Here is a 17,784-nt window from a genome sequence, read left to right on the forward strand (position 1 = left end):
TCACATTGACTGTCACTTCACTTTCACGTGATTGGAATGCTGCTTGATCATGGTGTACAGTCTATTTATGGAGATAATATATCTTGTCACGTAAAATGATCTCCAGAGCATGTGCACATGCTTTCTGTTGGGAAAAAATGTTTTACTTCTAAAAAGCCAAATGACAATGTTAACTAATGTCCACGATAAAGGCCCTATCTGACATGAACAGTCACGAGTAACCGTTTGTTACAGTAAATCTTCTCCTCACAGCAGCGGTCGGTGTTCCGGTCGCTGTCATCTCTGCCGTTATACCCCGTTTCATGTTATCAGGGACATCATCCAGTATATCTAGCCTGAGCTTATCTCCAAACTGATCCTTGTGCTGCTTGTCATTCCCACAGTCACCATACCTTGCCTTTCTTTATCTGCGTCTGCAGATATACAGAGCCGAAGAAAGAATACGCTGCACTCCTGCATCCTTCATCTGCTGTGGAATTGTGGTTTTCTGACTGGTCGAATGGTTTAATACGGGCACTGATGAGCTGTGCTGCACCTCTAAATTGTAAATATTGTAAACATCTTAGAAATGCAGAAAAAGACAGTAACACTAAAAAAACAGATGAACACATGTCCAGAGATTTTGTTCAACCACTTAGACACAAAGAGTATATGAGAAATAAAAAAGGTGGGAAAGTAAGAAAAGAGAGAAAGAAGAGAATGAGAATGAGTTCGCCTGCAGGGTTCAGTCAGGGAACCTGTCAGCAACATACAGTTGAGGGACCATGTGAGTTTGGACGTGGCTGAATAAATGATTACCCAGAGTGCCTGGCAGGATCCAGTGGCCAGTATGCACAACGCTGGCCATGCCGCATGTATATTTTACAAACGTTCACGCTTCCAACTGATGACGGGCCACAAAAAAAGTCCTCTTATTCCCCAAAATGTGCACAACTTTTTAATCTTGTGCTGCTGGCGATATGTTGGTGGCAACGGGGACAGGGAGTGTCAGGCGGTCACACATGCCACTCACCACGGCAATAAGAAGCTGAAGGACTCGGAGTACCTATAGCCGGGGTAATGTATCCCCAAAAAGGAGAGGGAGAGAGAGACTCTGCAACAGCTTTCCACATCGATCCAATATCTCAAGAGCTTGATAGCTCTGCTGTACTAGCAGTCCAAACTACATGCACACACACACACACACACACACACACACACACTCGTTCTACAGCAGCACACTGCAGTTCAGCTGATATTTCCAGAGCTGTGGATTCACTCCTACAACACCAAAATAAATGTATTTTAATGCTAAATTATTATAATCATTTGATGCTTCTTCTTGTAAGAAAATGTAATGAACACATTTTCCCCCAAACATGAACATTAAAGGTGGTGGTGCATCTTGTGGTGCTTTGAAGCAGTCAGATTAGATGAGATGAATGTACAATGAGATAAGACTGCCTTACAGACTCTGGACAACAAACACCCTACTGATGTGGTTGTAAAAGAATGAGGCTTTAGGCCAGAATTTAAGAACAGATTAGAGAAATAGATCTACATGATGGGGACAGAGACAGCGCATCTGGTGTCTGTGTAAATGTACCCGATTTACTCCCATTAGCTGTGAAATTAACTGTTAAATGTGTTTAGATAGCGTGTCCTATGAGGAAAATAAAAAATGACTTGCATGTAATACTGAACTGCCCCGACACGCACATTGAGGACTCAATATAATGTGGGGCAGTGGTGGCCTAGCGCTTAAGGAAGCGGCCCCGTAATCAGAAGGTTGCCGGTTCGAATCCCGGTCCATCAAGGTGCCACTGAGCAAAAGCACCGTCCCCACACGCTGCTCCCCGGGTGCCTGTCATAGCTGCCCACTGCTCACCAAGGGTGATGGTTAAAAGCAGAGGACACATTTTGTTGTGTCACCGTGTGCTGTGCTGTGTTTCACAATGACAATCACTTAACTTTCACATCATAATATGCATAGTTTATATTACTTAAGTGTATTGTTACAAGTAAAGAAAATGTATACAAATATAGAACTTGGTCTATTTTTTACATATACAATTTATTACCTGCACAATGCATTATAAATGTGTAACTACATCAATGTGCCAATCAGAACCTAATCGTAAGCACACACACACACACAGACACACACACACACACACACACAGACACAAGCCCTGAACACTCAGAAATATAAATCCACTTGAACATGTGCCGAAACACACAGACACACGCAGCGCAGAGACCTTCCCAGCTCCATCCAAAAGAATAATTTAATTAGAAAACGGAATCAGCGTTTGACTAATCAGGCTGTCGTCAGTCACGGTGCCAGCCTTGGCCACCGGTTCTGGGCAAGGAGGCAGCCGTCCCAGCCCAGGTCTCTCCGCCTCAGTGTTCAAGGTTGTCTCTGTGAGCCAGCACTGCGACGCTCTCCAGGCAGAGAGGGGCCTCCCATCTTGCCATCGCCACGGCAGTGCTCAGAAAGCCATGTTTTACCAGGTTTGAAAAAGAGAGGAGGGAGCTGATTACTCAAGGGGTGGTGATCTCCATTAACCTGCCTGCGTTTACAAGCCACCCGGTTTGTCTGGTAGCTGAAAACCAAGGTTAACTGCAGAAGTAAAATAAATAGTTCAGAAAACTGCAGCGAGTGAAGTCGAAGTGTGTGTGTGTATGTGTGTGACTGTGTGTGTAAGGGGGTGGGTGTGAGGCGAAGGTTCAGAGAGGACCTGCTGTGACAGAAAATGCAGCAGGAAAGGAATATATAGGAGGGCTGTAGAAGTCACAGCCTGAATAAAAAATGACAGTAGAGGATAAACAGCGTTATGATGGACAGGAGGGAGGAAAAAAGAGACGTGAGAGGAGATGACCGCATGGGGCTGAAGGGCTCCTAATGCCAGGGGTCGGTGAATAAAGAGAAGCCCAGAGGGTGACATCAACACGGGAAACAAGACTGGTTTCACTTTTGAATCTGCTCTGTGAATCATCTGTATAACCCTCACATTATCACATCAGCACAATCAAGCCCCTTACTTGCCTGCGGGAACGAATGGATGTCTGGTCAACGGACAAATCACATTAGAATATAATAGATGCGATTAATGTTATCATTGTGAGCAATAATGAAGGTTGGAAAGAAAGTCTGATCATAATGCATGTTTTCTGTATAATTGTATGATGTTTGTATAATTGATATTTTTTGATTATGACTATAGCTTCCAACGATTACCAAAATGACATAATCGAGATAAAATTGCTGTACTCTGTTTCACAATTATAGGCTCCTTCTGCCATGTGTCACTAATGCTGCTCACGTATTAAATATTATATATGCTATTTAATACAGACCAGACTATTTAAAAATGACCTTTTGCTTTTATTTTGATTAATTTTCAGTTGAGTTCACAAGATACTTGAATTAGATACTGAATTAAATTTATTTGTGAAATCATTAAATAATAATTATTTACTTTGACAAAATTTTACAGACAATCCAAATTTTATCCGATTTCTAACCAGACCATTGCTCCTGGACTGAAGGTTTAACATTTAGTTTGTCAAACATTCAGCTCAGTACAACTTTTCAGACTACATGATTTTAAACCTAGTTTTGAGGATGCTGATCAAAATCAGATGCAAATCAGTAGTTATTGCCCTCACAGGCTGCAACCAGACCTCTAAATATCTAGTCAAGTTGCCAATCATTGCACAAGTTATATAGTCTGGCACCCTGTGTGATGTTTTACTGGCTATGGTACCTGATACTTTGCTGCATGAAGATGTCGGGATCTTTGGCTGGGAAGGTGGCGATGGAGGTTCCTGCAGGCACACCCTCCTGAAAGCGAATGAGTTTGGGGCTGTTGAGGAAGTATGGCGGCTCATTGACGTCCTGCACTGAGATGGTCACCCCCGCTGTGTGCTGCATGGACGATGGGATGTTGTTGGCCAGTGGGACCTGGTTGTACACAGCCACATTGAGCATGAAGGCCCGATTCTGTTCATAATCCACAGCCTGCAGATAGAAAGGGAGAGAGATAGAGAGGGACATCAAAACTCTGCCAAATTAGTCTACGGAAGGCTCCAGAAAAAAAGTTTCTGCAGACAGAAATCAAAGAAGCGAAGAACAGAGCAGGAAGGGTAGCTGCAGACAGAGTGAATGGCAGGTGAAGAGTGAATGTACTGGTGAATAAATAATTATCCAGAGCCGAGGTGAGTCAAGGCTACAGCACAGAAGGAGACGAGAACGAGAAACTTTGATAGAGTGAAAGGTGAGAAGGGAGGTTAAGGGGATGCAGGGAGGCAGGAGATTAAATTGGGATGAAAAGAAGCAAAATAGACCAGTAGAGAAGATGAGTCCAGAGATGAATTCATGAGTTCAGGCCCATCTCTGACCCAGACAGCCCACATCCAGCAGCAGGGCCTTGCTGCTGGGCGATATCTAAAAATATACAGCAAAATACGTTTTCATGGAAAAAGTGAATACTACCCTAACACCTCACCATTCAAAAAATGTACTATCATTATATATACGCTGAGGTCCATCATTACATTGCAGATGATGTAAAATTACATGAATGGTTATTAATGTAATGGTTATTACATTTATGAAAGCATTGGAATCATTTCCATTAGATTATTTTTGGTGTCTTGAAGCTTGATTGACTATAGTTAGGCTGAGTTGGCCTAGCCTAATTACCTGCTTATTTTAGAGCCTTTAAAAATGGCCACACATCTGGCAAATACCCTATCAAAAACTTAAAAATTACCCACTTAAAGTGTATTGTTGAAATGCTATTGATTTAACCTGATCATAAAGTCAATAATATCATGTTGTCAGGTTTGGCCAGAACCTTCTCCAAGCAACACTGGCCTGTGTTGGGGAGGCCGCCATATACAGCCATCATAAGTAGTTTTGCTTTTATTATTCATTATACAGAATCCAATCAACTGAGTTGCTGAAAACAGTCATATTTAATGTATGTGTAAATGATGTTATAAAATATTTATCATTCCCATCTCTTTTCTCTTCACACTCCTGTTATCCCAACATTTTAAACTTGGCATTAACATCTGTTCACCATTAACATCAACAAGGCTCTGGAAAAGAATGTTGCCAGACTGGTCTGAAAAATTAATTTGTACAGACCTGGTTTCCACAACATAGAAAGCACGGGAGCTACATGTAAAATGAACGTAATACTGCATATAAAAGTGATGTGCAGAATCCTTGCCATAAGCTACAAAAAGACTCCCTGTCCAGAAGACTTAGCATGACCTGCTCAGACCTGATCATGTGGCTAGTAAGACACTGTCACCTCAGCAGATGCTGAGAGCTCTTGATGCAGCTGTCGTGGTTCACAGTGGTCATGCACTACGGTGCCTTTACACTGGCGCTGTACCAGACTTCCAAGAGAGGAATCAGACTCTCCAGTGTCCTGCAGCTGGCCTCTGCAAAGCTGCTGGAAAGAAATCCACCCAGGCCAGGCACTGGAAGGGGCAGGGGATTTTGCTGATCCCATCTACGTGTGTGTTGAGGACTTGGAGATGACTTGTGATGACATCCCTGAGGGATTCAGTGGGAGCTCTTAAGACCGAATGGGCCGCAGTAACAAGCCATTTTGCCTCTGTATTCATCTATCCAATGCAGCACGTCCACTTCAATTGAGGGGAAACCAGATGCCTGAAAATGAGGACTTGAAGAACATCAAATGAAGAGGAGAAGGGCTGCCTTCATCTCTTCCAGTAAAGCAGCCACTGTTTTCAAAGGTTTTGGTTTAAGACTGAGCTGCTGAGCCAGTGGTCATGCTGTGGCCAAAAAGAACTTGCCAAATGAAATTTACTTTCTACATGCAGGACTCCAGCAGCTTTGGTTGGAGCAAGTGGAGGCGGCTTAGATATCCGAGAAAGGTGCACTCTGGGTGTACATCCCTGGTGGTGTTGCCACTGGAGCTCCATGAAGAACACACCCACCCACTGACCTGGCGATCTCCCAGGAGAAGCTGGAGGAGTTTGCTTAAGATGGTTGCCATAACTACTACCCCAACCAAGACAAAGTGGTGTTTACAATGTACACAGGCATGGAAAAGACAGTAAGGTGTGTGTGTAGCGAAATCTGAAATGAGATTCACACACACACACACACACACACACACACACACAGCTCCCTGTGACTGATGAAGAAACAGACAAAGAAAGACTTTGGCCCGTGTGCCTCCCATTCAGCCTCTAGCTGTGTGTTTATTTCTTTCTTTCTATTTATTCATTTATCTATTTATTCATTTGCACTAAACAGGGCAGTCAATTTCCCCCGGGGGAGCTGCTGTGTTTTATTTCACAGCTTCTTCTTGCGCTCCCTGAGGTTGTTTCACTGCAGCGGCCTGGCCTGGCCTCGCTCATGCACACGTAGGAGGAGGAGACGGGTGGATTACAGAGGAACAGCCATCTAAAGATAATGAACAGAAGGGTGGAAATGCCAGAGCTCGGCTGGCGGTGGCCCTTCTGCGTCGGGGGAATAAGCCAGTCGCTGCTGCTATTTCAAAATGTTACCTCAATGGGAACACAGCATTCCCACATTGCTTATTTCTTTCCTTTTACAGGATGAGGTGGGTGTTTGATTCTCCAACGTGCAAGTGTGTGTCAGGAATAAAAAAAATCCAATACGTGAAGTAAAGGTGCTAAAGTGTTTCAGTAAACGTTATGCAAATAGTTAAAGTGCTTCAGGTTCATGCATTCATATTAGGACTGTACAGGTTATTGCATCAGCACCATATTTTGCACATGCAAGGATGTAATCACATTGCAAAGATGAAAAAAATCAATGCATTACTACATCAACAATCTTAGGTATAAACTCCCATGGAATGATCCAGGCGGCCATTCTAGGCATCCCAAATTAAAAGAAGAGCCATTTTGTGATAAAGCTAAATGACATTTATAACATTTTATGTTATAAACCCTGTAGGTGAATTGACATATTTATTTTCCGTCTATTTTTTTATACTTTGTTTATTGGCACACCTGCTCAAAATGTATAATTATTTCTATGACCCTCAGCAGATTGCTCTACGTTGGCATCGTTGAGAAGTCATCCTCGGTTTCTTATAATAAATTCAATGTGTTACTTCAAGAAAAATTGCTCATATCCTTTAGATGCTATCCATGAGCATGGTAAGATTTTATCCGAGTGTTTTGTTTGTTTCAGAGCTGCACCCATTTATTACACAAAGTAAAACATTACGGGTGCATAAAAACGAACATGGACTTAATTGAGAAATCAATATTTAATTTGTAGCGTGGCTTTCGCCTTCATTGTGGAGCGAGGTAAGAGTAAGCGTGTACTGAGCTGTAGATTAATCTGTCCATGATCCGAGGGTAGAAGAGGGTGTTTGTAGGCAGCACAGACCCAGTCATTACCATTAATTTATCAATCACTTTGTATTGCTACTGATTAGCAATGCTACTGCTGATTAAAATCTGAAGATTAACGCTTACAGCCAAGAAAGAACTACAAACATTACTTTACAAGGATTACTGGATTTAAACACTCTACTGCCTGTTAAGACCATTTTGCCACAATTGTACAATAATACTTTGTCAGAATTATATCTGTTGTTGAATTGTATTATTATTTGATTATTTATTTGAATAGGCCGGTGTTTAATTTTTTATTAATAGTTAATTATTAGTCATTGTTATATGTTATTATATCATATATTTAGTATCATACATTTTATATATCAATTTAAAGTAAAAGGTGATGAATATGGTGGGTTTTGTGAGAGAATGGCCAGTGTAAAATCCGTCTGATATAATTGCCATATTGTTTTATATGTGTAGTCTGCATTTACCTTGACCACAGTGACCATGCCATCGTTGTTCTCTGGGTTGGTGCGTATGGTGAAGTGGTTGAAGGAGTCCCCGCTCAGGATCTTGTAGACAGCATTCCAGTTTGGAGTGTGGGGCTGATCGCGGTCCAGTACAGTCAGATTAGCCACGACCACACCAACCTTGTTCTCTTGAACCTCGCCAGAAAACTGTGGATGACAAGAGACATACTAATTGGCTCTTTCATCACAAGCTACATTCAGTTTCCATAAATCTCCTACTGCAAAGGTCAGTTGTGTTCTGAAGTGGCCATTAGTACAACCTTTCAATTCAGTCCAGTTTTAATTGAATAGCACTTTTACAAATGACAAGTCTGTACAGCAGCCTAATGCAACACAGATCAAGACGACTAATATGAACCAAGACAATCTACCTGGGAATACATGGAATTAAAAGGGAATGATCCCTGAATTTGTATTGTTCATACTGTCCTACAGCTCCTATTAAACCTTTAGACAATCTAACTTACTACACTCATACATCCAGCTCAGTAAATAGACATAAAAACATCCATACACAGCTCTGGAATTAGAAAATTGACCACTTCAAAGATCTGCCTTCACATTTTGATGAGATCCATTCCATGTCCATTACTTGTTCATTTTCAACACCAACACACCTTCACCAATGAGCAATTACAAACATTTATATAAAGTGCACAAATGCATTTCAATTGAGTGAATTAAACTATTTATAAAATTATTAAAAAATGATTTTACGATACAAAATAATATTACGATAACCTGTACAATTGGCTAAACATTTTGCAATTCAAGGAGAGTGTATTTTGTTCAGGAATTGGAGGTGATAATGAATGAACTGGATGTAGTCCTGCAATTACTCCTCAATGTGATTCATGTGAGACCGCAGGGGGACAGTGGGACACAATATGAAGTGAAAGCCCTTCTCTGGATTATGCCACACACACACACACACACGCACACACACACACACACACACACACACACACACACACACACACACACACACACACACACACACACACACACACACTCACACATCTCCAGTTTTCTGTAATGGCTTAATTATCTCTGTAATTCAATACCTGCCCCTGCAGCATTGAGACAAGTGTAAGCCGTAAACAAATTAAACATGGAGATTCTGTTGTGTATCAACCATATTTGTCCCACTGAATTCTCCCACATTGCTCTCTTCTCCAGTATGAACAGAGTAATCTCCATTTCTTCCGAGACACTGTGGTAAAAGGGAGAGGCAGTGAGAAAGGGGCTTTTTTGGGAAGATTTAAACGGAAGAATAAGACCATCTAAGTGGGTTTAAGATGTCCTCTCTCACAGTGAAAAACACATGTGCTTTGTCCTGATAAGCAACACAGTGAATCTGGTGAGGATGGGGCGGGGTTGGAGAACACTGTGTCTGTTGTCTTTCTGTGAAGTGGGAGAATGCATTGCTTGGCTGAGGAGTCGAGGTGGACACTCATTCTCTTTCCTCCTGTCCTTTTCGCTCAGTGTCCCCACACACTGAGACACTGTCATACAGCGGTAAGGAGATGTGTTATGGATGGTATAAATGAGGCAATATGTCTGTATATTTGTGTGCATATATCTTCAGAATTAACATAATTTATCAATAATTTAAGGCTTTAAAATTGATAGTCAGTTTTATTGAACAAATTAGACTACGGCTATGGTGTTTAGTCTTTTCAAGCCTATGAGAACCACAGCTATGGAGACAGTAGTTGGTGTAACTAGTTATGTGAATTGACGCCAGGCTATGGAGACAGTAGTTATCCCCTGCCGACAGCGCATTCCCATTTGTTCTGTGGCGTTACGCCGTGAAAGTTAGGTAGAATATTAAAAGAGAGTTGTCTATGGTGCTGATTCCTAAAGCATTAGAAGGAGGCCTGTTACAGAATATTTCATTATCATGACTTTAGTGATAAGCACTGTAATTTTGGGGACTTATAGAAAAAGAAACACAATAGCTATTGTGTCTGTTAGCATGGCAACTGTAGCTGTGGAGACCATGAGAAAGGAAGAGAGTAGCTTATATAGTTAAGGCCATGCGTTTCATTTAAGTTTAATTACAGGATTTTATTGATTAGGTCTGTGTTTTATTGGAACTGCAGTTAAAAGGAACTGTAGATATGGAGAGTGTGGCTGAGGCGGCTGTGTTCAGACACAAAACTGCCATGGGGAACTGGCTCCAGCAGACACACCAATCCTCTTAAATGCGTTTTCTCAGGGCTTCTTATCAAAGGGAACGGCCCCGGCATTCACTATTAAAAGACAAACAAATAAATAAAGAAAAGGCAAAATAGCCGATTAGAGCAAAGAATCAGTTCAAACAAAGCAGATGCTAAATCATTGTCTGCCGCATTATTTAGTCTGTGATATTAGGCAGTACACACGCGTGCACATACAAATACCCACAAAGACGGTCTGCTATACAGGGGACAAGGTGTGAGGCCAAAAAAAACCCACATACACACTCAGGGTGTGTCAGAGCTGTGTGCGGGTGTGTTGTAAGGGGATTTGGGGGACAGAGAGCTGTGGTGAATCAGGCCCAGCTGAGAGGAACACATCTCTGCCCACTGAAGCAGCTTCTCCATGGGTCAGAGGCATGGAGAGGGTCTGTCATGCTCCTTTAGGAAAAGCATTTTTTCTGCAGAGGACACCCATAATCTCTATTTAACGCACGCAGACACACACAAGCTGGAAAAAAATCAAATAAAAACAAACCCAACACCAGCTCAGCGCTCACAAGGCCAGTAGCTCAATCTCTTCGCCCAAATCTAAACTACAACATTTCGTTTTTGTATACAGAACGTCTCAATATATTTTTCAGAACAGAACCATCATGAATGACACCCCCTTAAACAGAGAGGTACCCACAACGAGCAACAGTCTGGTCTTGCGTCCAGTCTGTCTGGTGTGTGTGAGTGTTATGGGAGAGAGTTGTGATGCGTCTGTGTGTGCGGTATCTGGGCCGCCGCGGCCGCAGGGAGAACCCCGAGCGGGCCGCTCCAGCAGGTTGGCAGGGAAATGTGTAAGTGCCGTGTGTGGGTGCGAGATCGCAGAGTGTGTGTGTGTGTGGTCCTGGTGTGAGTAAGCCTTTCCTTTCCTCGTTTACTCACCCCTTCCTCCAAAGCAGAATCCTATGTGTTTGTCCTATATTACAATAAACTGTTTTTTGCTGCACCTGGATCCTCCCTTTCCTTGGTGTCATGACAAATACGCTTGATAAGCTGTGATGAAATTGGTGTTTCCAGGACAAAGCGCTCCCGTTTTCAACACATGACATTGTGCTGTGTTCTTTAAATAGATCTGAGTCCAAAAATCTCTTTGTCTGTTGTCATCTAAGAGCATTTCTAGGAAGAGAAGTAGATCAGCTGAACTACTCTTCACACAGGTGCTCCTGAAATAAACCATAGTTTGTGTACGTGTGTTATGAGTCTGCATCTTCATGCTATACTGCCTGTCCAAAAAATAAAAATGAATAGGTGGGTACTCCCACTGGAAGATTATGTTTCCACTGGCGACGAGTTATTTGACCCTAACTGGTGAAGCATGTAGCTGGTTATTCCATCAGTGAATTTCTTCCTCCCCGATGGCACGGGCATATTCCAGGATGTGCCAGGATTCATTGGGCTCAAGTTGTGGTTCAGGGTGCATAAAACGTCATTTTCACACATGGACTGGCAACTACAGAGTCCAAACCATATCCTGTTGAGAATCTTTGGGATGTGCTAGAGAAGAAACTATATTATTTTTCCTCCACACTTAAGTAAATAAAAACTATGTGTAGAAAAGTCACTGAAATGGCGCATTTGGTGCATTCTAAAGCCCGCTTGGTGCATTTCCACACTCCAACATCAGCAACATTAAAAAACAGAACATTACAGTCTGTTCCTGTGGTGATGTGGCATTTATCGTGGCTGCTATTGTCGTTCATTATCAGGTGAGAGAAGTATTTTCTGTTCATGTCCCATTTAACATTTTGTTTTTATTTTTGGACCAATCTACAGTTTATTGTCTTTTTCCTCTGACTTCCATCATATTCACTCTCTACTGCCTCCCTATCTCACCACACACACACACACACATGGCTTTTTGAAAAATAGGGCACCCACTGATAGGTCTAATAAAATATTAAACGGCAGCATTAAAGGGAACCACAACAACCTATAACTTTCTGTTCCAGAAACAAAGGCGAATTCAGGGGGGGTTTGCTACAGACAAACTGTGTTTGAGCAGAGGGCTGAGCCATAAACAAAATGGCTTTTAAGCAGCACGTTTCAGCGCAGCAAGCAGCAGAAGTGGAGAGGGTGAAGGAGACACTGCTGGGTTTACGGACAAGGAAATGGGAGACTCGTCACCATTACTGGCAATATTAGCGTCTTTGAAGGCCATTAAAAAACCATGTGAAAGTCAAATGAAATGTACATTATTGCACAGATGAACATCAAAAGGGAAATGAATTGCTCACGAGCACACAGTCATTCGGAAAGTGCTCTCTCAGCCTGAGGCCACATTGGTTGAAAGGCATAAATTTCTCATGGAAAAGAAAGAATGGCTGAAATGCCAATGACGCCGCCTTCCGCAGCCCTTCCCAGAATCCTCACGCAGTGCGTCTGAACAGGAAAAAGAAATCAATGTGTGGTGGTGAGTTTCAACCGGTGACCTTCCTCTCATATCCAGTTCCTCTCCTGCTGAGTGAGCGAGTGAGTGACAGAGAGAGAGAGGGAGAGAGAGAGAACGAGAGAGACAGGTCTCGCCTCGCCTCTCTTTCATGGGAGATTAGCTAACATCACTGAATAATTTACCAAACTCAATCTGATCTCCTGCATCTTCTCCTCACATGTCCAGTGTGGCCAAGAGAAGAGACTCATAAAAAAAGAATGATAAATGATGTGGGCAAAACAGACAAAAATGGGGGAAATATAAACAAAACTGATCATTTCCAGAACAGCTAAATGTCATGAGAAGCTTCTCTGGATCTTGCTCAAAAGGCATACAAAATTCAATTAAAGCTTGTTAATCGAGTTCAACAGCAGTGATGTACAATAATTGAGCCTCATTTCTTCACATCTTGCCTTCCAAGAAGATATTCTTCAAGACGGGAAACAAGTGCAAAAAATTGACAAATGCCAATTTCCTGAACTTAAATCTGGCAACAGGTATAACGTATCATCTTTGGGTTCCTGAATTCAGAGTGTTATGTGTGAACGTGTTAGTGTCACAATTACTGTTTTTGTCATTGTGATACACTGAGCACAGCAGACAGTGCACACAACAAAATTTGTCCTCTGCATTTATCCCTCCAAGAGGTGGGAGTCTGTACTGACTGTGGTGGGCTGGTCCACCGTTGCACCCAGTGTCCCAGGATGGGCTCTGGCAGCCGCAGCCCTGAGTAACAGGACTAAGAGGTTATGGGAAGTGAGTGCACGAGACCTGCCTCCTACTGGTCAAGAGCCAGATCAATTAAAACAATGATTATGTTTTAAACTAATAACTAAATGCATTTTATCTGTAAACATTATAATAATTTTCCACCAACAAAAGGTCGAATTGACCACTTGGGGAAAAAAAGAGACCAGAGACAAACACATGCTCAGCTTCTGCAGTTAATGATGGGCATGCGAAACTGTTCACCCCTCGCTGGCTGTTTGGATATCATGCTCACCCCCCACCCCACCTCTGATCCTGACCAATCACCAACTGACTGCTTCAACAGGGACATGCTGAATCATCTTCATCAGCAGATTAACAGTGCTCAGGGATGGGGCAAGCACGTACACACACATACACAAACACAACCTCTCATTTACACACATTTGTTTGTGGTGCTATATAGTACTATATAGTAGGGTGGTAGTAGCCTAGTGGGAAAGACCAAGCATAAAACCCCACCTACTACCACCGTGTCCCTGAGCAAGACCCTTAACCCTGAGATGCTCCAGGGGGACTGTCCTTGTAACTACTGAACCTAAAATGTAAATGTATGTAACACCTTTAATTTTACCCATTTTCCAAAACTAGCTAATTAAGCTTTCTAAACTCAAACTTGAGCATAGCCCTAAACCTCATCTCATTAGCCAAAGTCAAAAGTTAAAACTAAAAAGAGAAACATGATCCTTTATATTTTTGATAGTGGCGTGTGAGAGAGCAGCAGACTGGCCAGAGAAGCCGGGGACCGTCTCAGCCTGCTGGCCATGTGAAAAGAGCTGCAGCTCATCATAGGAAAACAAATTATTTTATTCGTCTTTCAGTTTTCATGTCCTGCACTGGCCTCCTAACCAACTCAGAACCATTCCCAGCACAAAAACATGCCCAGCTGGTAGCATTGCTTATTTCAACAAACTTCACATATTTCAGGCCTGTGTGATTGCAAGGTTCTTTTGATGTTACAGTTCGAGGCATTTTTTGTGAAATTGTAAACCTTGCAATCAGCAGTAATGGTCTCAAGCGATAGCTTTTCCTTGCAAAATGCAAAAGCAAAAATGCAAAAGGAAAAATCTTTACTGTGTGGCACTGTAAATGATGCAGCACACAAGGAGTGCATTCACTAATGTCTTCAGGTTTTACAAATAAGCAAAGTTATAGTGTTACGGTCAATTTTTTCCAAATCCAAATGTACTTTTTTGACTGAAGTTGTTATCTGACTGACTGACCTATTTTTCAATATGTCCAGAGTTTCTGCTTGAAACCATTTCTTACTGTTGTCTGTATCTCAGCCTACGAATACCCAGTCATTCATTTGATGTGAAATTATCTTAAATGTATGTAAAATGGCTGTTCTGGAACGTTCTCTTTATCAGAACGTGCCTGTTCCGGCTGCTGTAAATGCTGAATAGGCTCACGGTGGTGACGCCTGTGTGAAAGTGAAAGAGCGAGAGCAGGGAGAGAAGGGGATGCCACACTGAGAGTTGTTCATGTGATGCTGTTCTAACGGCTGGGTGGTGCAGAAAGGTCAGAGCCGCAGGGCAGCGCAGCGGTGCTGTATTGATGGGCTGTCAGTAGGCGCAGCCTGCGCTGGCATGGCGGAGAAGTGGCATCAGCATGTGGGCACGCTCTGTGCCAGCTGCCACCCGGCCTCTCTGTAGCACCGCCACCCTTCGGTCCTACAGTACTCCATTCTAGCACTAATGCTAACGACCTGACTCACCGTGTGTAGGCGTGTCCCCCGGTACAACGGCACCAGCCCCCGGAGCAGGAGAACAAGGAGATGGAGGGTGATGTCTTAATAAAGACTGTATTTCTGGGGGCAGGTCCCCCACAAAACAATGAAATGTGCCTCTTCTCCTGTCTCCTACACACATTTGTCTTTCTCTTGATTTCTTTTTGTGCATATTTAATAAAATAAAGCACTTTGCCACAACTAAAACTAATTTTAATTAAACAACATTTTAACTGTACGTGAGACTCTCTCCAATCAAACCCAAATCGTTCTGTCGCACAGTCTTTTGTCATTTAATTGTGGTAATAATTGTTGTCTACACCAATTAACATGTGAGAGCTGCGCTTATGATTAACGTTCATTGTGCAGCCCTAGATGCTTATGAACTCTGACTCAGCCAGGATGGAGGTAGGGCGTACGAGGATGTAGTTTTGATGCTACGACCCGGCTAACTGCAGGTTGATTTGCACAATTTCTACCATTGTTATCAAACAATTTCTTACATTGTTATCAAACAATTTCTTACATTGTTATCAAACAATTTCTACCATTGTTATCAAACAATTTCTACCATTGTTATCAAACCACAACCCGATGTCAGGGTCATAAGCCTCTCCCCATTAATAAACTCCACCTGCAAGAGCAGCCATGTAGATTCAATACATAACTGTTCAGAAGTTCACGGTCATTCAGAAATGTCATTGTTTTTGTCAATTAAAGCAAAATTAACAAAGTCTGGAAAGAATGTATCTTTTTTTATGGTGGTTAATGAATGGAATCTCTGTAGAGAGGAGCTCTACAAGTCTTCAGTTCGAGGGTAATACTATGTTCACTAATACAAATCTGTCATTTTAAAGGTTAATTGATTATTAGGAAACCCTTTTGCAATAATCTTAGTACATCTTTAAAAATTGTGCACTGTAAAGCATTAAAAATGGCCCTCTTCACAGCACCTAAATCATCAGCAAATGTTGAAAAAAAAACTATTTCATGTTTATTTAAATGTAAAGCAAGGCAGATTGTGAAATGGCCCTGTGTGTTCTGGTCATTGTGATACAGCGATCAGTGAAAGCTCAGGCAGCTGCACAGTTACTGGTGGATCAGAGGCATGAAGGCCATATTAATAAACCATATTACCTTCATCAGAAAACAAGACATTGTTGTTCAAGTGGGATGTAAACGCTTCTCTGTTTCCCTATTGGGAAACACACCATCTAAACTATAATATTTACAAGATTTAGAATTTATCTCTGTAGCATGATCATGATCACCTGCCCCTTCATGTCTTCTCGTCTATCCTTATTTCTTTCAATTTTCCTCATTAAGCAGAGAGTTGTGAAGATGAGCATGACCTTTAATCACATCTTTATCTTTAGAATCGTTGTTAGAATCATTGATGAATTGTTAAGCCATTCTGAACTTGTGTAGGCGGAGACTGGTGTTGAGATCCTGACCTCATTCTGTGTGTGTGTGTGTGTGTGTGTGTGTGTGTGTGTGTGATGGATCTGTTTCTTGGCCCTCCCCACACACTCCTTGGGAGTCCTGTCTTCTGTTATTGCCCCACACTGTGGCAACAATCCCTGCTGGCGATGGGATGGAACACGGTGGTGTGTTAGATGACAAGTGTGCGTGGAGGAAATTCGAAATCGTAAAATATATATTTGTCACCTAATTCTACACAGGGTCTATCAAACATTCTCACTTTCAACAAAAAAGTGTATTCATGTGTTTGTGTGGTACTTTTATACTCACTGAGACAGAAGGACCAGCAGAAGGCTAGGGGTTTCTGAAGACTGCAGGGCAAGTTGTCAGAGAGATGTTTCGAGCAGCTATCCTCGTTCTCACATTCTTCCCCTTTTCAGTTTGAAATGTTCCTGTCTTATTTTACTGAACCCTGAAAAACTTGTTGTATATGAAGCATGCAGCTCTGACTGCAATTTGAACTCTTAACCTACTAAAATGTGCAAAAATAAGCTGTGGCCCGCTCTCTCTGGACACACTCACCCATGATTTAATGAAAATGACAGCAGTAATAATTGGCATTAGTGTAAAGACAACCCACTGGAAGGAGTAGATACTAAAAAATAATAAGGGGAGCACACTTGAGATTAAATTATTATAATTGTACCAGTTAATCATTAATATTTTCTTAAGATTTATGGTATAATAAGCGCCTCTCACCGTGGTGTCCGTTAGCTCTGGCGGGTTGTCATTTATGTCAATGACAGTAATGATGGCCGTAGCTGTGTTGGACAGTCCGTAGCTCTGAACGCCCTCCATGTCCGTTGCCTGGACGATGAGTGTGTATTGGGATACCTTCTGTAGAGACACACAGGAGAAAGAGAACCAATCAGTCCAGTCTGAACCCATGAAGATGCATGCTGTTGCCATGCATCCCTTCATTGACCAAAGGATGGATATTTCTGGGTGGCGGTTCGATTAAATGTCAGCGAATGGTCTCAGATCTAAACCTGGAGAACAGTGGTCATGTCAAATCTGGGCTCTATACTCAAAGCTATACATAAGCATACTGTATTTTAATAATTAAGAAACAAGTTAATTTCATTTATGCATCGACTTTTTTGTAGAATGTAAGACGACATTACTTTTTAATAATCATTATATATCATATGTATCTTTTATTTGGGCCAATACAGGCTGTGAGGTACTTAAGTACATGATATTGCTTTTAGGCAGAAATGTATTTATGTACAGTACATATATCTTTTTCTATGTCTGCATGTGTGTGTT

The 17,784-nt window shown here is 42.0% G+C and overlaps 1 protein-coding gene across 1 annotated transcript in view; it reads right to left on the reverse strand.

Annotated features, from left to right (window-relative positions):
* LOC114797992 (cadherin-4-like) overlaps positions 1-17,784 on the reverse strand; it is a 285,019-nt gene that overhangs the window by 17,830 nt on the left and 249,405 nt on the right. The window contains exons 9-11 of the mRNA XM_028993348.1: positions 17,215-17,352; positions 7,839-8,024; positions 3,750-4,003 (exon numbers count right to left, since the gene is read on the reverse strand). Of these exons, the coding sequence (XP_028849181.1) occupies positions 3,750-4,003; positions 7,839-8,024; positions 17,215-17,352 (578 nt within the window). The remainder of the gene's footprint in view (positions 1-3,749; positions 4,004-7,838; positions 8,025-17,214; positions 17,353-17,784) is intronic.

The sequence above is a fragment of the Denticeps clupeoides genome, chromosome 10, assembly GCF_900700375.1.
Source record: "Denticeps clupeoides chromosome 10, fDenClu1.1, whole genome shotgun sequence".
In the NCBI taxonomy this organism is placed as follows: domain Eukaryota; kingdom Metazoa; phylum Chordata; class Actinopteri; order Clupeiformes; family Denticipitidae; genus Denticeps; species Denticeps clupeoides.